The 23,862-nt window shown below is 46.0% G+C and overlaps 1 protein-coding gene across 1 annotated transcript in view; it reads right to left on the bottom strand.

Moving 5' to 3' along the window:
• trpc5a (transient receptor potential cation channel, subfamily C, member 5a) overlaps positions 1–23,862 on the bottom strand; it is a 39,607-nt gene that overhangs the window by 8,630 nt on the left and 7,115 nt on the right. The window contains 8 exon segments of the mRNA XM_041031157.1: positions 872–913; positions 2,917–3,126; positions 3,328–3,523; positions 7,069–7,190; positions 7,657–7,857; positions 10,149–10,288; positions 12,161–12,359; positions 13,222–13,359. Of these exon segments, the coding sequence (XP_040887091.1) occupies positions 872–913; positions 2,917–3,126; positions 3,328–3,523; positions 7,069–7,190; positions 7,657–7,857; positions 10,149–10,288; positions 12,161–12,359; positions 13,222–13,359 (1,248 nt within the window).

Genomic DNA, 23,862 nt, shown 5'->3' with positions numbered 1-23,862 from the left:
GTCACTCTCCGCCACGTCCAAAACACACCACACAACACTCTGTTAAAGTGAAGGACAGATTCGTACAACAATCCTTAAAAACATGGACGGGTATCAAAGCAGCAGCCAGCGCTGCCAAATGAAAAGTACCGGCGTTCCCGCGCCTGCAGGCGCTGCCAGTGCTGAGGTGTCAAAATACGAGCGCTCGGTCTCGGTTGATTTGCTGCACAAATTCCTATAAAGATCGCTCGAAAGTGGACATCAAAATGACTCCTGGCTGCCAAAAACAATGCACCGTTTCTTTTCCTACCAACACAAGAGCTTCAGAGTCTAAAAAAGGTGCACGCTCTCAGTTTTACGATTATTTGAGGGGAAGCTTGAGCCTGATATTGATGTGCAGTCCCAAAGACACGAAAACTCTCAGGTGATCTGATTAGATTTCCCGCCCATAGATGGATCGATGGATAGATAAACGGGTGCATAGAACAGCTGGATAAACACACACACACAGTAAATAGAACCACACACAGAGGTGGTTTGTGGGCCCACAGGGAGCTGCTGTTAGTTTGGACTCTGCTACAGCAGCATGGCTGTGTGTGTGTGTGTGTGTGTGTGTACTGTTTACTGATTTCTTCCTCAGAGTGCTGGCAGGTGGATTGGGTTACCTTCTGACAGAGCCGGTGTCTGTCTGTTGTGTAACTCTGAGCAGGAAAGCAAACAAGAATATTTCCAAAAAAGTCGAACTCTTTCTTTATCTCAGACCAAACCTGGAGCAGCAGGATCCTGGAAACTCTGGATTCAGGACAGTTCAGGTTCAATCCAGTAGACAACTACCACACGCGCACACATACACGCACACACACACAGTAAACAGACACGTCCATGTACAGACCTGGTAATGCTGGTTCTGTATCAGACTGTCAGCGTGACGTTCCTACAAAAAGAAAAACAGATCACGTTAAACCTCTGTTTGTTTGTTTGTTTTAAATAGTGACACGTTCTCTTAAAAAATGATTAAAAGCACCAAACTGAGACAGAAGATAGAAGGTAATAAATCGCCTTTGGTGAACAGAATGACACTTTATCCGCCCGGATGCTCCGTGTAGGAGAAGTGCTGAGTAATGAACTTCAGTTAATCACTTCTTCTCCACTCAGGATGGATTTCTAACAGTTTGGAGAGTGAGCTTCTGCTCTTCATTTACATTTTAGGCCTTGAGCTGATGCTCTCGCCCAGAATCATCATCTCAGTGACAGATATGAGCAGAAGTGTGAGTGTTTCTGCCACAGGACACGCCTCTCATCTCATCAAATGACCGATCCAGTTGAATCAAGTGTACTGTGAGCATTGGGCTTGTTTTTAGAGAGCTACAGCATCAAACCAGATCTATATAATTCATGTTTTTTTTTTTCCATTCTGCAATGATGCTGATGCTGCAGTGAGAGCACGAGTAAATGTATTCATGCAGCATTTTGTAACTCAACAAAAACAACAAGGAGAAAATGAGATAAACAAGATAATAAATGTAAATTCCAATTAGAAATTAGAAAATAAATAAATACAGTGAACTGTATCAGCTGTTTTACATGCACACGCGTATTAACTCCGTGTTTCCTTCCTGTCAGGTCGTTCAACTTCCTTCCTGCCTTCGGCGCTCACGCACACACATCCATCATCACCGTTACCTTCGTCCGTTTTTTCTTTCATATACCGTGAACACATTTTCATTTTATTTCCATTTCAGTTCAGTATCCAGAGCTTCACCTCTCCGTCTCATTTTACTTTCATCAAGTTTCACACTCGTCTCACTCGTCCACGCTTCTGACGTGTCGTCCTCTATCTCCCTGATGTCTGCTAACAAATACAGACACATTTGTGCCTATATTATACACACACACACACACACACACACACACACACACACACAAACCTACATTCATCCTCCCCACAACTTCCTCTAACAATCTATCTCTCCTGCTCTTCAGAGCTATCACTGCCTTCCATATCTCATGCTGTGTTTCTGCTTACTCTGTGAACACACACACACACACGCACACACACATGCACACACACACACACACACACACACACACACACGCACACACACACACACACACGCACACACACTCTCCCTTGATCAGATCTCTGCAATGCTGTGCGGCTCTGTGAACCTATGTGGGCTGGTTGGCTTATATAACTCAGCCGACTTTAGCTAAGGTGAGCATGCCAGCTGCACTGTGTGTGTGTGTGTGTGTGTGTGTGTGTGTGTGTGTGTGTGTGTGTGTGCGTGTGTGCGTGTGTGTGTGTGTGTGTGTGTGAAAGCCTTATCCTTCTGCACTGCTTGCTCACAGTCTCTCTCCAGATGACTGGACTGTGTTTATCTGCTGATGTTCCTCCTGAGCTTACAGACGCACAGCTGATGTCCGTCCATGTGCTGTATGATTATCTGATCGTGTTTCTGTGAACTGACACATATCAACTTCCTACCTGGACTCGTTTTTTTTTTTTATGGCCACGCCAGCAAAAAATAAAACATTTACACGTGTTTATTCTAGATTTTCTGAACTTTGGGGGTTTTGTGGGAAGAAGCGGAGCCACACTGTGACCTCAGGGTTAAACTGACTGCAGTGTTCGCTGGTTTGATCCTGGCAGCCGCCGCTTGGACGACACAAATACTAAAGGCAAAGCAAACAACGAGTGAGACCCTGATTTAAAAAAAAAAAAAAAAAAGCGCAAGTCTAACTAGAAATAAATATTAAATCCTCAATATCAGAGAATCAAAGCCCAGGATGCCAACCAGTACCAGACCATTAGGAAACTCTATCATTTGGCTTTAAAGGTAAACCGTAATTATATAACTTCATAAACTATAAAACTGTAAACGCACTGATGAAAACAGTGGAAGAGCGTCCTCATTCTCACGCTTTTCCTTCTCTCACCGTGAACTCTCGCAGGTTTTCACACTTGTGCGTGTCCTCCCCGGGCAGCTGGCCTCTCCTGCACAGCTTGTTGTGGATCCACATGAGCAGGTACCAGATGGACTTGGGGCTCGGGATGATGTTGAACGGAGGCGGCAGCGTGCCGCCCTCGTCAAAGTAACTCATCCACAGCTTGGTGCGAGCGAACTTCCACTCGATGTCGGCGTGGTCCTGGAGGACGAGGAGGAGGTCAGGAAAGGGTCTTTTCTCATTTTAAAGCGAAACAATTATTCAGATATAATTAGAGAATAAATTGATTGTTTCAGCCTTCAGCCAATAAACCTGGTTTCCTGGAACCACTCAGTTAGACTGGAACTTCAAACGTTTACTGATCAGCCAATCACTTCAGCACTGACGGATGTGATGACTCACAGCGATGAGCTGGTAGGAGTTGTTCATCATGGCGATCAGCATGTTGAGCAGAACCACCAGCGAGATGATGTTGTACGTCCCGAACATGGTCGCCCCGACGAACTCTGTGAACTCGTGCCGGGCTTTCACGTTGGTGACGTACAGGTTCAACAGCCCGAAGATCGACCAGAACAGAGACTGGAGCGTCTCGAACAACCTGAGGAGACGCAGAGGACGGGGATGAATCAGACCACTGAGGAAGAAGAGGAAGACAGAAGTGAAGGTGCCACATAAAACAACACCTGTCAGTGACGCTGACTTTCAGGAAGTGAATAAGTGACAAGTTAAAGCTCCTCAATAACAATCCCATCTCTTCATGCCGACCAATGACAAGCACAACTAATTTAAACTGATTTTTCCGTTTAACAGAAATTCAAATGGTCACAGACACTTAGGCAGATATGGGATTCATCATGTGCGAAAAGCCTGAGCTCTGATGCTTCTGTTCATATTTCTTCGTGTCTTTCTCTTCACTACGAGCGACAGAGACGATAAATCAGAGCGTCAGACTTCAGTTACAGAAGAATCATCCCTGAGACTGGAAGTCCACTCTCTGTCCACTGAACCAACACTCGTTTCTGTGAAATGAGCTGATTCCATCATCGTGTTCGTATTGTGAAGCAAGGCCTAATTCCCTTCCCTTCCCTCTCTTCTCCTCTCTTCCTCCCCCCGCTCGTTTTATTTTCCTCCCCTCCTCTGTCCGTCTTCTGTCTCTGTCCCTGCGTCTCTTTGTGTGACAGTCGCAGTTACAGCCGAGGCTGCTGAATTTTTGATGAAGCAACAATTGGCAGCGCCTGACACAACAACAGAAGAACGAAAGAACGAAAGAGAGAGAGAGAGAGAGAGAGAGAGAGAGAGAGAGAGAGAGAGGTTTTGTCTGCAGGCTGTTTTATTTGTGCTGCATAAAATATTCAACACTGAAACATTTATTCTCATTGAGAGGAGTGTGTGTGTCCACGTTTACAGCATGTCACTGTACAGGGTTCTGTAAATGCACGTGTGTGTGTGTGTGTGTGTGTGTGTGTATTGCAGTGCTTATTTAACAATAGAGAGAGAGAGAGAGAGAGAGAGAGAGAGAGAGAGAGAGAGAGAGAGCAGGAGAATCAAATTAACGGTGAATGAAGCATCGGAGTGTGATTTTGCGTCGGAGTTATGAAACGAGAGAACAGAGATGAACAGAATGAAAAGGAGGAGAGTAATAAACCTCTCTCTCTCTCTCTCTCTCTTTATCCTTTCCTTTGCTCATCAAGCAAAATGTAATTATCTCTACTGTCCATTAATTAATCATTCTATTTTTTTATTCATTTATCTTTCCTCTCCTTCATCGCCTCTTACCTCCTTCCTGCTCTCTGCACTTTTCCTTTTCCTCTCGTTTCCACCTGTGCTTTGTGTGTTGTCGCCTTTTCTCTTCGCTCCTTTCCTTGTCTCCTAGCCCTTTTCCTTCTTTCCTATTCTTCTCTCATCTCCTTTTCTTGTTTTCCCTCCTTTCTGTCTCCTCTTCCTTCCATGTCCTCTCTCTTCTTCTTTCCTTATTTTATCTACTCTTCTTTTATGTCCCATCTGTTCCTCATTTCCTTTTCTTTCTCTCCTTGTCCCCCTTCCTGTCCTTGTTCCTTCTCCTCTCCTTGTTTCCTTCTCGCCCTCTCCTCTCATCTTTCTCTCCACTAAGCCGAGTCGTAAACTGCTACAGCTGATCCTCACAGCCACTCAGTCATTTCACTGTTATAGTCCTGCAGTTGTGTGGGAGGCAGGCTGAGAAAGAGGGAGAGTGTGTGTGTGTGTGTGTGTGTGTGTGTGACACAGAAACATTGTGTGCAGTGTTTCTGTGTGAGAAAACAAAGTGTGTTTGTGTGTTTGTACTTGGCAGCCCAACAGCGTACAATTAAATCATTCCAGCCTATAGTTCTTATCTGGCTCAATGATATTTAAGATATTCTGTGTGTGTGTGTGTGTGTGTGTGTGTGTGTGTGTGTGTGTGTGTGTGTGTGTGTGTGTGTGTGTGGTAACCAGGTCTACTGGAAATCATACAACTAAACTGCAAATAGTTTTTCTGTAGGAAACAGCTGAGGTTCTGTTTCCTGTCAGTGTAACGAGGATGCGTTCAGCATTCACGGACGATGCATCTGTTCTCTGTATCTGATCTTACAGCCCGATACCTGTTTATAGTAACGACAGCTTTATTTTCCGACTCTCGAAGCACCCGCTTCAGGTCCGGGACAGATCCTGGTCCGGTTTAATGCAGGAAAAGTTCACAGTGACTTCACACACATCCTTCCCAAACCTTAACCAAAGTGCTGTAAACCACAGACTCCGCTGCCGTTAATAAACGTCGAGCTTCATCCCTGAGAGTTCCTGACTTAGATCCTGCTTTTCTTTTTTTCCTTTCTGTGACCACAGGACTTGGTCCAGATGGGTCAGATCTGGGTGAAAAGGCCCGGTATCACTTCTTGTCCGGTGAATCAGAAAACCGTTAGCACCCGTGCTGAGGGAGAGAGACCTGGAGAAAGTGTGCGAAGAGCTGTGTGTTTGAAAGAAACTCGATTCTGGTTTTCAGAGTGTGACAGAAAGCGAAGGAGGATCTGCAGCATTTGTGTGAAGGCAAAGAAAAGGGAGAGCGAGGAAGAGAGGAACAGAGTGAGAGAGAGAGACACACACACACACTAACAAGCACACACTCGTGTAGCACGGTGTAAAACGATCCAACACATTAATGGTGATAAGTGTGTGTGAAGTACAGATGAGTGAGAGGAGACGGGGGGGAGGGGGGGAGGGCACCTGAGCAGAAACAGGAAATAACTCAGAGATGTTGAATTACAAAGTGAATGAGTGCGATACACACACACACACACACACACACACACACACACACACACACACACACACACACACACACACTCACACGTACAGAGGAAATAATCCTTGCATTGTAAACTCATGAATGCTGATGCAGGCGGCGCCGCCCGCGGGGCTGCCATCGCTGTGTTTGCACAGTGCGCCACCTCAGCCGTCGCCGCGGCGATCCCCTCGCTCATTTAGCTTCAGCATGAGGCTGATTTCTCTCCCGCATGCTCTGATCCAGCAGCAGCGTGCCCCTCCTGATGATGCCTGTATGGTGAGTGTATCTGCGGCTTGCCTGCAGACATTTTTTGTTTATCGGATTCGTGAGCGCAGCCATCGACCGATGCCGATTATCTCAAAATGCCAGAAATCGTCCCGATTAATCGGTCGACCGCTACTTTACTGTAATTGAATAAATAAAACCACAAGCCCGATCGATATTCGGCCCACTGACTCGGCCTGGCTCCCTCTCTGCCTAAGAGCTGCCATATGAACCATAATTCAAACTTGGCGTCTCGATGAGCTAAACTCTGGCCTGTTTTCCACATTTGCAAATCTGCCGCTTCACACGAGAAGAAAACAACATTAATATTCTTCACGTCGACTGAACGAGCCCGAGCTGCTACTCGACACCAAAGATCATTTCCATATCATTATGTGCTGCAATGGTGCTGGAGAGCAGGGCCTGTGTGTGAGTGGGAAAAGTTTGAGTTATGGTCAGTGCAGCACCTCCACACATAAAAAAAACAAACAACAAAGTTTCATCCTTAGTTACGGAGATACTGTCGGTGTGAATGTGTCCCCTTCACAGATCCGTGAAGACAAGCACAGGGACGTGCAGGACACCTCAGGGATGCTACTCACGTTGAGAAGGCGTTGTTCTGCTTCTCACAGCGGATGCCCTTGCAGTTGTTGGGTTCCTCTGAAGCCTTGGTCTCATAGTAGAAATACAGCTGGTTCAGACCGTTAGCAAACGCCAGCAGGACCTGCACAGGAAACAGAGAATGAAGCCGTTTGGTGAACGTGGACCTAACGTTACAGTTTGTGTCGGGCACTGACGTCTGCTCCCACAGGCCATTTTAAAACACAGCTTTCATCTCAAACAGGACAGAAGCACTAACGTGTTACGTAAAAGCTCCGACTGAGCGAGCGCGAGGCAGCGTAGCTCGCTGGGATTGATTTTAGGACTTCAGGGAGCCAAACAATTCACATGTGGATTGCGTTGTAGGTTAGGAGTTCCCCTGAGATGGAGTTAACGAGTTCTGAAAGTAATGAAATAGTAATGTCCTTCTACCAACAAGGGTACGGCATGATGAGGATCTGCCTGCTTTCATCATCTTCAAAGATACAGAGGGTGGTGAGCGAAAAGGAATCAAAACTTCTTAAAAGGAAACAAAAAGAGGTTTGCTGTGGCCTCGTGGCTGAGGTGGCTGAGGAAAAGAAAAGTCTTACCAGACAGTAAATGAAGAGGAACTTGAGGATGTCCAGCAGCATCCTCCCCAGCGAGATCTGCAGTGGTCCGAGGTGGGAGTTGGCGGTGAAGAGGGAGATGAGTCTGAGCGAGCTGAAGATGTTGGCAATGGCAAACAAAGCCTCAGCTATCAGCGTCGGGTGCCACATCTCCCACTCCTCCCTGGGACGAGAGGAGTTGTACTGGAGGAAGGAGGGAAAGGACGAGGACGAGGACGAGGAGGAAGAGATGAGAAAAAACAGAGTTCGGAGTTTATCACCAGGAGACGATTACAACAACACAAACATCATCAATGAAGAACGCTCTGACAAACGCTTCGCACGCACAACTCACACACAAGCTGAGCCAGTTTGACTTTGACTCTCTCGCTCTGTTCTTCTGTCTCTGAATTACAACGAGACGAGCTGACATTCTGCCAAATGTGCTTGTTTTCTGTCTGACCAGCAGCTAAATGAGAACACAGATATCAGCTCTATCTCTGTGCATTCAGCACCCTGATTAGTCTGAGACATGTTTAGCATAGCTAGCTGAGAAAGAAGACTGGAAGCAGAGGAAAAATGTATTCTCCACAGCTAAGATAAGACAGACTGTGTCGCTTCCCACCTCTTTCATCATTTGTTCTTAGTTCAAATGTCTTTAACCTGCAGCCAAGACCCAGATTTTTAACAAATCTCCAGAAAACTGGCAAAAGAAAAATGCAGATGAAGGCGCACTTCCTTCCACGGCTGCTGTGCAAATATTAGGAGTTGAGTGTATCGATATAAAAAGTCCAGCTGAAGAAGAGGGTGCAGCTAATTAAACGAGCGGAAAACATTTGACATGTTTGTTTCATGTATGATTCTGAGGACGGTTAGAGTCTCTGACCCACTGAATCCTCCGGCTCACATCTTCCTCTCCCTGACCTCCCACGTCCTTGTCGTCTCTCAGCTTTCCTCTCAGTCTTGTTTTATCCCGAGTGCTTTCCCTCTCCACATCTCTTTTTCTGTCCTTTGTCTTTCTCTGACTCTCCTTCCATCTCCTGGGCTCTCGTTTTATCCATCACCCTCTTTTTTTTTTTTTTTGCTTCACTCATTTCATCCTGTTCCCACCATCTCTCTCTCGGTTGTCTCATGCTTGGCTTCCTCCTCATTCTCAATTCAGCCATTCCACAGGACTTCTGTCTTGTTAACTCTGCCTCTATTAGCATTCTCCATCCACACACACACACACACACACACACACACACACACACACACACACACACACACACACACGCACACACACACACACACACACACACGGGGCAGCCTGAAACAGAAACATGCACACAGATGCACACTCATTAATTTATAGACTCTCTTGCACCTTCTCTCAGATGCACTCGCTCTATCTGTCTGTCTGACTGTCTCTCTCTCTCTCTCACACACACACACACAGACACACACACACAATGACAGGGCAAAATGACGGTCAGCTCTTCACAGGATTTTTAAATGTTGATAAAAGTTTAAGGGAAAGAAAAAAAGTACGATTTACAACAGCTGCTTCCAGTGTGTGTGTGTGTGTGTGTGTGTGTGTGTGTGTGTGTGTGTCTGTGTGTGTCTGTGTGTAGGCTTGTTAATGTATATATACAAGGATACAGTTGTGTGTATATGCACATTTTCTATCTTTATCTATATGTATGTGCTTATAAAAGTGTGTGTAGGACCTGTGTGGGCGGGCCTCCCGCCACCGTCCCTGACTCACAGCTGCCTGCAGATGGCCCGGCCGTCTGGTGTGTGTGTGTGTGTGTGTGTGTGTGTGTGTCTGCGTCTGCATGTATATGATTACACCATTAGCTCCTGATAAATAGATAAATCCTGTGTATGCGTGCAGAGTGTGCCGCTAAACAAAGTGTTGTTAAAGCTAAAAGCTGTGAAAGTGAGAAAATCTCAGAGTGAGACTCGCGGCCGCGGCTGATGTTGACACAAATCCTCATCACGGTGTTAAACAGAAGACGGTTTTGATGTCGATGTAAAGACGGGCGACAAAGGAAAGGAAGAAGCTGAATAAACGAGTGACTATTACCACCTCCTTTCAGTTGTCACCCACCTGTACATCTGGAAAACATGGAGTGTGGACACGTCTCTGTTTGGACATGTGCAAACGTGTGCAGTTGTAAAATTTGAGCTCTCACTGGAAGAAAAAAAAAAACGCACTATAAAAAATGAATAATGATTTGAACACAGCTTCTCTTTTTGCCTGTGGAACAGCATGAAAACAAGAGCGTGACTGTGCATCACGTGACCTACGAGCATGCACGTGAGTCTTTGTGCACGTGGATGAGACGCTAACGAAAACCCTCAAAAAATGCTGCTCAGTGGCGCCTCCGGTGGTCAAACCCCCCACAGGGAAACATGTAACATGACGATGAAGAAAAGTTTCCGCTTCATGTTTGTTTCCCAACAGTGATTTAACACACACACACACACACACACACACACACACTCTTTACCTTAACATAGGCCACTATCTTCAGTGATATGGTGGCCAGGTAAAGGGAGTTCATGGCAAAGTCCATCAGGTTCCACCAGTCGTGGATGTACTCTGTGAATCCCCCGTCCCACATCTCCTTAATCTCTGCCCAGATGAACCCTGTAACACACACACACACACACACAGTCATGTATGTGTACATGAATGTCATCCATCAGTGGCCTCTGTTTGCTGGGTTTGTGCCCTGTGACCAAACTTTTGTTGAATATTTCCTTTTGGCTGCAGCCTCCGGGCGGCAAACAGCAAGCCCACACGTTTGTTCTGCGTGAGTGACTTCAGACAAAGCCAGGTTTAAAATCTAAATAATGCAGAAGTCATTTCCTGTCCTCCCTAGAATGTCGGCTTTTCTGTGTATTTAGGATTTTGTTTTGACAAGTAACACACGAGATTAACTGTGGCCTCGGTTAAACAAAGAAAATCGGACATACACCATAAACCTGACACTGGTCCACTCAGTGTTCGTCTGCTTAAATGTATGTTAGAGTAAAGTTTTAAAATATTTATCATTACGATAAAGTAAATTTAACTGAAGTGACAGGCACAAATAAAACCTTTGCTGACATCCTGCTGTGTTTTGGACCTTTGAGACTAAGTGAAGTGCTTTTACCACAACCTCACCTTCGTTCTTCAGCATTTAGCAGAGCCTTTCATCTACAACTGAACATGGAGCAGCAGCAGAAGACGCTGTGATTTTACTGTCATCACATTAAACTAAAACCAGCTCAAAATAAACCCTGTCTCTCTCCGTTAAAAGGATTTCTGTAGCCCAGCGAAGGACGGACGGAGAAGAGAGCGGAAGAGACGACGAAGGAGAACAGATGGTTTCGGATTTTTCCAAGTGATTATGGTTATGATTTGGAAATGACTGGTGTCAGCTCTGTCAGAGAATATGGAGATGTAATCACTCGTTTTCACACCCACCCACCCGCCTCCTCCACACACTCGCAAGTCCGAGCACACACACACACACCCACAACCAGGCGTACACCCACACACTCACACACAAATACACACTTCTACAAAGGCCTCTTGATGATTCGCAATCAAAGTGAAAAAGATAAGGTTTTTTTGGTGCCATGAATTTTTAATCTGGCTCTCTTCACTGTCTGGAGGACACAGTATGGCTGCGTGCTGGACACTGACTCATTCAAGTCGTTAGCACATGTAAATGTGAGGTTATCTGGAAGATCTCTGCTTCATGAATCGTGAATATGAGTCATTTATTCAAGAAAAAAATCGAAATAAATGGTTGAAACTGTTTTATCAGCATATCTAAAATATTTAGGAGAAAAACTGTACTGTCATGTAAAACCAGGAAAGTCCCTGCTGACCAATCATCTTCCTGCAGAGGTCAGTTTCTCACTTTAAAAAGTTGATCAAATGTAGCTCGATTTAGACTGATTTTTCTGATCCCACGGATGATCTGCACGGAAAGATGCAGGATACAGACGCCTGAGAAGAGGACTGGATATACGTCCAGAGAAGAAGAAGAGCAGAGGGTCCAGAGGAGAAGAAGAGAGGAGGGTGCAGAGAAGAAGAAGAGCAGAGGGTCCAGAGGAGAGGAAGAGAGGAGGGTGCAGAGGAGAAGAAGAGCAGAGGGTGCAGAGGAGAAGAAGAGCAGAGGGTGCAGAGGAGAAGAAGAGCAGAGGGTGCAGAGGAGAAGAAGAGCGGAGGGTGCAGCACAGTCTGAGAAAATCTCGGATTTAAAGTTTCGGGACAAACGTTTTAGTCCTCTGAGCAAACAGAGAACATCTGTGGGATCAGCCGCTGCTGGATAATGATTTGTTTTTGTGTAACGATTATTATGTGACCGAATGATGGAGCAACACACAGGAGGTCACAGATGGGGCCAGATGTTTTCAGCAGCTGCACTGGAGTCTAATACTTTTTTTCTTTTTCAAACAAAGTATGAAATACATAACCACGGCGAAACATTCTCAGAATGGATCGAACATCACAGGCTGATCATACCCAGCACCCATGGGAGAATCATCCACTCCACGATGGTGGGCGGGGGCCCCTGCATGTGGAGGTTGGTCCGGGCGATGTGCTGCGAGGCCAGCAGCAGGAGGAAGAGGAAGGTCAGGTAGGACGCCGTGTGGCAGATGAACTTGATGAAGGGCTTCTTGATGAAGCGTCCCAGAGCGCTCTTTGGAGCCAACAGGTAGATCTGAAGAGGAGGGGAGAGGACAGAGGGAGAGACGGAGGGAGGGACATTTATGAAAAGACAAAGAGAGGAAAGGAAAAGGAGAAAAACCAGTGTCAGAGGCTGAAGCTTAAAAGTGTTACTGCCACATGACGTCTCGTGATTCTGCCCCGTCCTCCAGCTTCTGTACAAACCACCACACGCAGAGGACAAACACGAAGGCGAGATTGTACATAAGTTGATTGCGTTCATGTTCAGCCACGCGTCACCATCTATCAGCGCCGCTGCTGTTGTTGTTATTGCCAGTGTTATTGCTGTTATGATGCTTGTTTACTTGTTGTGCTCATCTACTCGCTCCTGGCAACCTCAGCTCACTCTGAGTCATGGCAGTGAGGCTTTAAATGGAGCTGGACGGGACAGAGGGACGGACACACAGACAGACGGAGACACATGTGTGTTTACATACATTATTAAAACACTAACAACAACAGTCGACCTTCAGAACTCTGCGACCTCTGTCCGGGTCAAAATAACCTGGGTGAGTATTTCAATTACTCCGCTTCTATTTCCTGTCTCAAACCTGCTCTCCGGTGTCTTAAATAATAACGACGCTCCCTCCTTTCTCCGTTTGTTTTTAGGTCGAGTGTTGTTGTCGTGCTCATGTTTCCTGGCAACAGTTCCTCCAGCCAATAAACAGTTTTGCTTAATTGCTGCCTGGCAACAAATTTACTTTGAGCAAGAAACAGCAGTTTAGTTGCTGGAGCTCCCTTTATTTCCTCCCTCCCTCCTTTTTTCTCCCTTCCTCCAAAACTTCTCTTCCCTTTCATTTCCTTTTCCATCCGCCTCCTCCTCCTCTCTTTTTTCTCTCCCTCTCCTTCATGCATACCAGTGAGAAGACAGGAAACAGGAGTCCGATGATGAAGCAGGTGACCAGTTTGACCACCCAGTGTCGTCTCCTCCACCCCGGGAAGCCGTCGTACCACAGTGTGGCCAGCAGCTGCTGGCAGTTCGGCTGAGCCACAAACTGAAGAGAGAGAGAGAGAGAGAGAGAGAGAGAGAGAGAGACGGAAAAACTTTGAATTAGCAAACGTAAATAAAAAACAAGAGCAAAAAAAAAAGAAAAAAAAAGATTAATATGAGGTTCCCTCCTGCTCCGACAGGTCTGTGGCTGCTCTGCTGTTCAGGTTGCTTCCTTTTACATCTCATTACAGCTCATCCACTAATACTGCTGGCATTACACCAGAGGCTGTTTGTCCCCGTCAGCCCTTCAGCTGCCCTCTGAGTCACCAAGAACCACCTGAGTCCTCCTTTCTCTCCGTCTCTCTTTCATCTCCCCTTCTTCCTCCCATTGTGTCTTTCCATTTCTTCTCCCCTCCCGTCCTCCCTGCTCCCTCCTTTCTTTTCTCTCTGACTCAACAAGAGCCACAAAGCTTTTAATCTCCAGCTCTCTGGCCAAGATTGTCTGTTTTGTTTTTTTTTCTATTTCACTTCCCTCCTTTTTCCACTCTGTCCTCCCATCCTTCTTCATTTCCTTGCTTCCTTCTTCCCTCACGTCTGTTTTTGGATGATTGGTCTCATAGTCTAAAAAGGCTCTGGAGACAGTAGGTTATCTATCACTGTGTGTGTGTGTGTTTCCCTTTTAAACAAACAACCTATTAAATAAATGGGGTAAATAAACATCCAGCTCAGTTTTGCACGTCCACCTTCACACAAGGACGCACGACTGCGATCGACCAAACATTTAGCTAAAAGCTTAAAGAGGCAAACTGCCAGAAACGTCTCCGCTTCAGCGACTGAAGCTGTCAATCAGTTTTTCTGACAGCTGAACATTTGGTGGCGGCTGCACATTTCCACACTTCCTTGTTTTCTTACAAGTGTGGGCTTGTTTCATAAATAATTGATCCTGGCACATTTTCCGTGGACGGTCCGTCACCGATCCTCGGCTCCCCGTGTGGGACTGCGAGTCTGATTTTTCCACCGTGGTGGTTTCTAACGTCGCAGCATCGTCTGAAAACCAGACACTAAATGTCACGAGAGCCGCCCCGTGGTGCAGATCCTGAAGCGGGCGCCCGGGGCAGAGGCAGGCGGTCCCACGGGATCACGGCATGTTCTCCCTGGTTTTCCTGCCAGGTGGTGAGCGGGTATCAAACCGTGGAGGACGTTCAACGAAACACGAAAATGTTTTTTGTTTTTGTGAAACTGTCCTCCACCGAAAAACAGCCCCACAGTCTGACACGGTCTGACAGGCCACTGTGTCTTTTTTCCTTTCCTTTAGTTCACTCTTTTTTCCCTCCTCATCTCTTCTGTCACTAATCCTCTTCATCTTCAGTACTCCTCTTGCTCTTCTTTTCCTCTTTTTGGCCCTTTCTCTTCCTCTCTTCCTCCTCCTCTTCTATCTCATTCCTAATTACTACACAACCTCTTCCTCTCCTCCTCCACGTCCTCCTCTCTCTCCTTGCAACCACTAATCCTCGTGTCTCCTCTTCTCTGATTCCTCATCTCCTTTTCTCCTTCCACACTGCTCCTTCTGTCCTCCCTGTCCCGTCACTAATCCTCTTCATCCTAAGTGTTCCTCCTCTTCTTTTCTTCTCTCTTTCTTTTTTGACCGTCCTCTGCCTCACTTCCTCCTCTTTTTGTCTCACCCCCTTCTTTTCTCTTTTCTCTGCTCCTCTTCCTCCTCTGAACCTGAACCATTTCTTTTTCTTCACCTCTCCTTTCTTTTCAGCCTCTGCCTCCTCCTTTCTTCCTTTTCCCTTTCACTTCAGTTCTTCAACTCTCCCATCTTTCCTTCTCCTCTCCCTAGTCATCCTCCTTCCTCTCCTCCAACTCTCTCCTCCCTCTATCCCTCGCTCAGCTCCAGTTTGGTGTCTTGTTGCCATGGCAGCATTATGCTAATGAGTGAGTTGAACTACAGCAGTCTGCTCCTTTCCCTCCTTTTCTGTATCTGTCTCGGTTTCACCGAGCTTCAGTCGGCAAACATCCTCGTCATAGTTTACTATTCAAAAAACTAAATAGATTAAAAAACACTCGGCGCTGACGTAACCGCTCCATTCAAAACGGTTTCTCGACCAATCAGAGAACAGAGAAAAACAAAACCACCAGCGTGGAGCAGGGGAAACAGATCAGAGGAGCAACGTGTGACATGTGTGGTGTAAAATGTACAGATTATTAACTGTGTGTTGACTGCGGCCGTTTTAATTAACAGCCCATGAATCAGCCTGAATTGCATAACGGCGGAGTGAAAGCTGGACCGGTGGGTGGTGTGTTTCACCAGCAGCGGTCAGTGAATATCAGCCCGCATCAGCCAGAGCAGCTAGATAAATATATGGTGTGTATCCAGGCAGTTAAACAGGCCTGTGTGTCATGTGAATGAGTGTGTGGTGGGCGGCGAGGGAGGTCAGGTGATCTGCGTGACGTCACCTTCCTGTCTGGATGTGCAGGACACCAGACCATGAAGTTTAACAGTGCAGCAGTATCAACATATTTAGAACTCACCAGATAAATTTCATGATGTGGAAACAAGTTCTCTGTTCTCGTTCTTTACACAACGACTTCCGTCACGGGTATAAACGAGCGTAACGGCCTGAACGTCATCAAGGACACACTGTCCAAAAGCCCAGGGCTCTGTGTGGACCAGTTCAGTTCTTCCACACCAAACTGGGAAGAGCATTTCTTAATGGAGAGACTTTATGTGCAGGGACAAACGAAAAAGCTGGAGGAACTCTATCGTCTAAAATACCATTTTATGCAGGACAAAAGTATGTGGACAGTTCTTGTGTTTATTTGCATGTGCGTTCGTTCTCTCTCTTCATGCACCTCGAATCTATTGAAGAAGTGCCACTGCACCACCGTGATAAATTTCCAGTCCGCCTTAAATTGATTAGCACGGTCGGCCTGCTGCGCTCCACCTCTCCCCTCACTCCCAGCAGACCAGGTCAGCGGTGTGAAAGCTGCACAGGATAAAGTCTCGAAATTAATCTCAGAGTGCCCGCAGCACACAACACACTCTTTCATGCTAATGCAATAGCTGCTTTACATAACACACACGCTGTTTTTACTGCTGGCAGTGATGTGCTGGAGAGAGAGAGAGACAGAGAGAGAGACAGAGAGAGAGAGAGAGAGAGAGAGAGAGAGATGTCTGAAAACGAAGGGGAGAGAACAGAATTTTTTCCTATAACTAAAATCAAGCTAAGATCTGAGGAGCTTCACTTCAAAACGAGAAAATTACCATTTAAAAACACGACGTTTTACACACAAGCTGCTTGGACAAAAGAATAACACATAGTTAACTGTAAAGGAACGGTATAATAGGTCTTTGCTCACTGTGTGAGGGTGAAATGAGGAAAAGGCAGGTGTGTTTTTTGGACTGGTATTGGTATTTAGTCTGGCATTTGGGTCTGATTTAACGTTTTGGTGACACGATGCTGATACATCCTCTCATATCATCTGAACACGTACGGCTGCTTGTCCACATTTCACTGCTACCGCTCTTTCATAAAACAGCTCAGGCTCGCAAACTCAAAAACTCTCTCACACCCACGCAGCAACACATGCACCCACAACAACAACACACAACGATAACAACAACTAGGACGAGGCATACCATGAAATCTGTACTGCTCCCAGCCCACCGAGTTTCTAGTGACATTTAAAAATCAATCGGCGAACACACAGGAATGAATCAGAGACAAGTATCTGCTGTGAATTGATGCTGAAGGGAAGTAAAGCTGCCAACTGACAGAGACTCACTCACGTTTAACGAGCAACGCTAAGAAATCACACTCTGCTGTACAAGTTGCAGAGATCAGGGTGGGCATGTTCGGAAACTTTTTGTTGTTTTTGTCCTAAATGTACGTCCAGCGACCAGGTGTCTGTCCATCCAGTGACCAGGTGTCTGTCCTGCCGTGGGTCAGTGTCCTCTGCACATGCTCGGGTCAGTCGGCTTCATTCTGCCGCTGACATTAAACTACAATCTGCTTCTCAAAGCTACTTTCCGGCTAATTCAATTTCTGGGCAATCTGCCTTGGCCTCTAAACTAAGAAATATGCTAACTGCGGCTACGCTACGTAGCACCGGCTAATTCAATTTCTCCGCAGCCTGATGTAATCTACCCTTGCTGCTAAACAAAGCAATATGCTAACCCAAAGCTATGCTAACACTAATTCAATCTGGCTGTGCACACGCTTGTGATCTATATGCAAATATGGAAAGTGCTCGTGTGTGTGTGTGTGCGTGTGTGTGTGTGTGCGTGTGTGTGTGTGTGCTCTGTGGAGCTCGTTTGCTCTCTCGCTTATTCACATTTTTGTTTTCTTTGTCTCTCGTTCTCCGTCTCTCTCTGGCCCACTTTGAATTTCAATCTCCTCCATGAAAAACTACGTTCACGCAGCCAAACTACGGTAACGGGACAGATGTAAGATTCTCTCCCCTCGTCAAACCTACAATAAATCAATAAAGCAATAATTCATTTGAATGTGGTGAATAAAACATGAATGAAGGTCAATATATTATTCACCTGCTGTTGTGGATTATTGAGCCACACACACACGAAGCCGCACACACACACACATGCACACGTACATACAGGAAAAAGACACACAACATTGGAAACAAATACAGTCACACACAAACACACACACACACACAAACACACTCCATTTATTATTGAGACAACTATTAATGTATAATTTAGCAGGACTGAAGGTATCACAGGCCCAAAGACAAAAAAAGACATTTAAATGATTCAAACACACACACACACACACACACACACACACACACACACACACTGGAGGCTCTCACATGCACACATATAAATGTTTCAGAGGTTTTATTGTGGGTTAAATGGAGGTTAGATGTTGAAAATGAGTGAAGTTTTTTCTGCTTTAACGTCCCCTTGAATCTGCAGGTGGACAGGAAGAGGAGGAGCCAGAGGAGACACCAGGAAACAGGAGGAAGTAACGAACCATCAACGTGATTTCTCGTGTTTCTCTCACTCTCAGAGGCTGGATGAGAGGAAGAGGAATTCAAAACAAAGTAAAAGCAAAGACTTGAACCTGTCAGTCAGTGTGAACCCCTGCCATCCACCCCCCGTCTCCCTCGCTATCTCTCCCTGATTACTGTCGTTTATCAGAATGTTGCACAAACTTCCTGTTTGATTGTTTTTCCTGCTGCTTCCTGTTTCCTTTCTCTCTTCATTTCTTCCAGACTTTGCTGGTTACTTGTTTAAAAAACGAGACACAGACATATATTCCTCCTCCCCTCTGTATGCGAGTGACTCGTTCTTCTGCTGACTCTATTTCTGTGCCTGGTTTCCTCTGTTCCACCTCTCCACCTCTCTCTGGTTTTGTTTCTTCGTGTCTTCCCTCCACCTGTCATGTCAGCTCATAACCAGCAGTCTGTCTGTCGCTCCATCCCTCCTTCATCCTCACCTCCTGCTCCCTCCTACAGGTTTTTTATCATCTGCGCCGCGTTTCCTGTCGCGTTCCGTCAAATAAAACCTTGTAAACATTTAAAATGTCACAGAAATGCTTCAGCCGACTCTCCATTAACCGAGCTGTAACAGACAAATGCACTTCCTGAATGTCAGAAGACGCACCAGCAAGAAAAACGGAAAGCTGTCCGATCTTTGCTTTACTTAAGTGTTGACAACTGCTGGTCAAACAAATAAAATTTATTTACTGTGCATAAAACCTTTAAAACATAGTTTTGGGGAAATAAATAGAGCACCTGTGATTTAAGGGACAAGGGATGCACTGCACTGCACTGCTATGTCTGAATGCATGTTTTACACGCACACAGACACACACACGTGTGTGTGTGTGCGTGTGTGCGCAGTGGCGTGTGTAAGCATGTGTGTGTTTATCTTGTCACTGCACTCTCGCCTCAGCACTAATAAACGCCAATGATCCATGTAGACAGAATTCCCATGTAAATGGCAGCCTTAATTATTAAAGGTGTTTGAAGTGGATCACGTGGTGTAAAAGGCTCAGTACGTATAATCTCAGCATGAATAATAAACGCGGGACTGGGCCTGGCTTCGTAATGCTGCGGCTGACGTCAGCCTGACATCTGAACCACCGAAGCCTCACATCGTTCTGCTGAACTCTCCGGTTTGAGACCCGAACGTGACCTGACCTGCTCTCATTCGCCAGTTATTCCTTCCTCAGAGAGAGGGAGAAATCTTTTCTGTGGACACGTAAACAGTCTTTCACAGAGACAGAGAAATAACCAACGTGGCAACGATCCACCAGGCCTACACAAAATAAATGACAGCAGCCCACCAGCACGAAACACAATGACAACACAATGAACCTGCCGCCAACAAGCAGCTCTGCATCATCTGTCAGTAAAGAGCTTTTCCCTGGACTCTGGAGCTTTTAGCTTCACTTCATTCATTCCTGGACATCAGGTAAATAAAATGTCTGTTTGTCCGAACAGAGAAAAGTCAAATCAATTCACCGTGTTAAAGGAGACTGTGTCACACATACGATCGGGCGAAAATCAGCAGTTCCTACTTTATTAATGATAGAGGGGCTTCGTTGTCATGGTAACAATAATAAGCACACAGGCTGAGGGAACGGTTGGAACGGGACCCGTTATCAGAACTACGTCTCTGCCCGTCAGCTCGACACGGTTCATTTATTCCCGTGTGTCAAACAGCCAATCAGAGAGTTTGTTTCAGGTTTAAAGGCCCCGAGCATGATGGGTAACCCGTGGCATGTGTGAAATTTACCCATTAAAGTTGGAAGCACTGAGTCGAAACACAAAGTTACTTTGGCGTTATGTAACTCCTCACACTTCTAACTCCCCCTCCTCCCTTTCCTCCTCCCCCCTCACTGGGTCTTTCTGTTTGGTTTATCACAGGAAAGGTTGAAAGTTGGATCGATAACCACGACCACATCTACAGGGAGAGGAGAGGAGAAAGGAGGAGAGGAGAGGAGAAAGGAGGAGAGACAATGAGGAAAAAGGAGAGGAACGAGAGAAGAGGAAAGGAAACAAGATGAGAGGAGAGAGGAAACAAGATAAGATGAGAGGAAAGGAAACAAAAGGAGAGAAAATAAGAGGAAAAGAAAGGAGAGGAAACAAGGAGATGAGACAAGAAAGAAGGAGGAAAAGAAGAGGCAGAAGGACCACAGAAGATGAGAAGTGGGGAGACGAGAGGAGAGGAGAGACAGAGGGGGAGGATGCAAGAAGGAGGAGGAGTGATGAAAACATGAGGGAATGAAAGGATGGAAGACACTGAATGGATGACCAGATTTCCCAGGAGACAGAGACGGAAGGTTAAAAAGGAGAGATGGAGGAGAGAGGAACGAAAAGAATGGGAGGACGAAGGAGGAGACGACGGAGCCACAGAGGAGTGTATGGAATGCCGAGTTGGACAGTGTGTGTGCGTGTGTGTGCGTGTGTGTGTGTGTGTGCGTGTGTGTGTGTGTGTGTGTGTGTGTGTGTGTGTGTGTGTGTGTGTGTGTGTGTGTGTGCGTGTGTGTGCGTGTGTGTGTGTGTGTGTCTGGCAGCATGTATTGATCCCACAGAAACATGGGGACTATGGTGGAGATGTAATTTGCATCGATCTCATTGGAGAACGCTGACGAGGACACACACACGTACACACACACGTATGTAAACCTCAAACCAACATACACACCGTTTGTCATGTTCAACACAAAATGGTTGTCTGGTAACATAATGACTAAAAAAGACAACAAGACAAACAAACAGGACAAAAATCTCACGACAACTCAAAAAATTCTCTGAAATTCATTTCACGCTGTCTGACCTGGACTGTGACACAAACTTTTCATACATCAGAGACACCGCCATCACACACAACACACGTGAACACATCCACACACCACAGACGACACATAAAGGACAAAGCAGAGACGGACAGACCAAAGACACAGACATGAAAAGGGTGAAAACACAATGAATGAGTTAATGAGAAAAAGACGAAGACAGTGAGAGGAGGGGGTTCGTAGAGAGAGAGAGAGAGAGGGGGGGGAGAGAGAGAGAGAGAGAGAGAGATGTAGTAAACTCATGTGGCAAGAAGGGAAAAGATGAAAGGGAGAGGTGGAAGGAGCAAGAAGGAAGGATGGAGAGAGAGAGAGAGAGAGAGAGAGAGAGGGTGACAGGGAAGGTAAAGGATGTGACAGAAAGAGAAAGTGGAAGGAAAGAGGGTGCAGTTTGTGGAAGGCTTACGTAAGTGTACTGACAGTGTTCATCAGCTGCCTCCTGAGACTGCCACACACACACACACACACACACACACACACACACACACACAGGCAGATTCAAATAAAGAGCACCTACACACATAAAGGGTGTCTGGAGAGGCTAATGTGGCGCCTGTTTGTTTGTCAACATCTGCTGTTGTCATGGCGTCCGGGGGCCGGTGTTCCTGTCTGCATCCTCTCAAACCACATGTGTCTCACGTTGCCTGTCTCTGTCTTCAGTGTCACCACAGCTCTCACGAATTCTCTCTGTATGTATGTGTGTGTGTGTGTGTGTGTGTGTGTGTGTGTGTGTGTGTGTGTGTGTGTGTATGACCGAAGTCACCTGTGGCACGAAACACACAAACATCTCTCCTTCTTCTTCTGTGCTGCTTCCTTTCTTTCTTCATTTTGTCCTCCTCTTACCCACGTCCTTGCTCTCTCTCTCTGTCTCTCTGTCTCTCTCTCTCTGTCTCTCTCTCCTGAATTTATTTCAGAGTAGAAAGTAAAACAGAGCAGGTCCTCGGGGTAATGTACAAGTCGTCAATCAGACATTGAAAGGAGTAACTTCTCTCTTGCTCTGCCTTCATCCCTTGTTTCCTACATGTGTTTACACTCTGCCTCCTTCTTTTCTCTCCGACAACTGATTTAAGAAAACAGATATTTCTGTTGACATTTGTCTCTCTGTCCTAAAATCCATTTACTCCTCCTCTCCCTTTCTTCTCCTTCCTGTCTTCCCTTCTCTTCTTCTCTGTCTCTCACTTTAACAGAAACTTTGGAATATGGCTGATTTTTGCCGACAGCTGTCTCTCTCCCTCCGTCTCATTTCTGTCTGTCTGTGTTTACGTGTCCTCGTCCATCTCTGTTCATCTTTCTGTTTTCATCCCTGCATCTGTTTCTGTCACTTCAGCGACTTTTACTGGCACCGATGTTTATGCGAGACAATGCTGCCAAACAAGATTCCCGTTTGTCGGGGCATCTGCAGTCTGCAGACTTTAAATCTGCGCGGGTTAGTGACAGAATAACGAGTACCAAGTTCTAAGATTTCATTTAGAGTATTTCATGTAAAGGATTTAAAGGACTTTAAAAAAATTATTCTGTGACCACAAACCCTCGTACACCGGCGCTGGTATCAGGACATTATCCAGCCCCAGCTAAGCTTAACTAAATCCCTGGAATGTGCTGGAGTAACATGAAAAATGTAAATTACACACGACACAACATTTCCAGCAGAAGAAGACGTATCTGCGCCGCCACTCTGTTCCTGCCTCCCCCTGCACTTTCTGCCTCGGTGGCAGGTATTTGGCCACATTCTGCTCATACTTTCTCTCTAATAGCTCTGCTCTCCTTCATCATTTCATCCTCTCTCTGCTTCTCCAGCTAACCCTCGCTGTCCTCTGTCTTTATGCCTCACTCCTCAACGATTTGAAGACGTCTTATTAACCACCGACGGCTCTCTCTTCCTCCCTGCTTCCTTCTCAGCTGCTTTCTGCTGCAGCTCCTCACATCCCCTCATCGCGCTCCTTATTTCCTCCTCCTCTCTCCTCGGTCTACATTTCAAAATATATCTTATTTTAGAGCTGAGCGTTGCTTCAGCAGTCTCCAGAACGCTACGGGATGTTCTGAAAAAAAAAAAAAAAACTTTCTACTGCTGTACGAGTCTTGCTCAAAGGACTACTCTGCCAGAGCTGCAGCCAATTATACCTCCCAGCAAGGTGTAGTAGATGGCAGCCCACTTCAGTGCAGACGGCAGAGAAGCAGACTGTTAGTCTGGTTCCTCTGAGTTTCAGTGAGTCACATTGCGAGGAAGCATGACGGATATTTAATTAGTGTACTAACTGTCTACGGTGCAATACGGTCAGGAAAACAGGAACTTATGAGCGATGGGTGGGAGAATAATGAAACTGACTCCAGAAGACTGATACAAATCCTACAGCTGGTTCATGTGCATCTGTGCACACGACGGTCCCAGCACACGCAGCGGTCCTGTTTCCCCAACGCCGATAAAGACGTTTCAAAGACACTCCAAAATCCGAACAACCCGAGCTGAAGCCGTGCTACGTCTGTGTGCTCCCTGAACACGCAGCCCGGTTCAGTGATTGATCCACTGACAGAAACGTATTAGATGCTTTTCGTAAATATCAAAACATCATTTATGAAGCCAAAAAAAAAAAAGCCAATAAGAAGTTGATGTTTAAGCAGCAAACATCTATTTAAAGCTTTTTTATAAATAAATAAATAAATAAAAGTTCTCAATTTATATGCTAATGTCTACAGTCATCTCCCGTCCTCACCAGGCACAGATCATGTATTAAAAT

This window comes from Toxotes jaculatrix, chromosome 23 (genome assembly GCF_017976425.1).
Source record: "Toxotes jaculatrix isolate fToxJac2 chromosome 23, fToxJac2.pri, whole genome shotgun sequence".
Lineage (NCBI taxonomy): Eukaryota > Metazoa > Chordata > Actinopteri > Toxotidae > Toxotes > Toxotes jaculatrix.
Note: the sequence above shows the minus strand (reverse complement) of the source record. Positions and strands in the feature narration are given on the sequence as shown.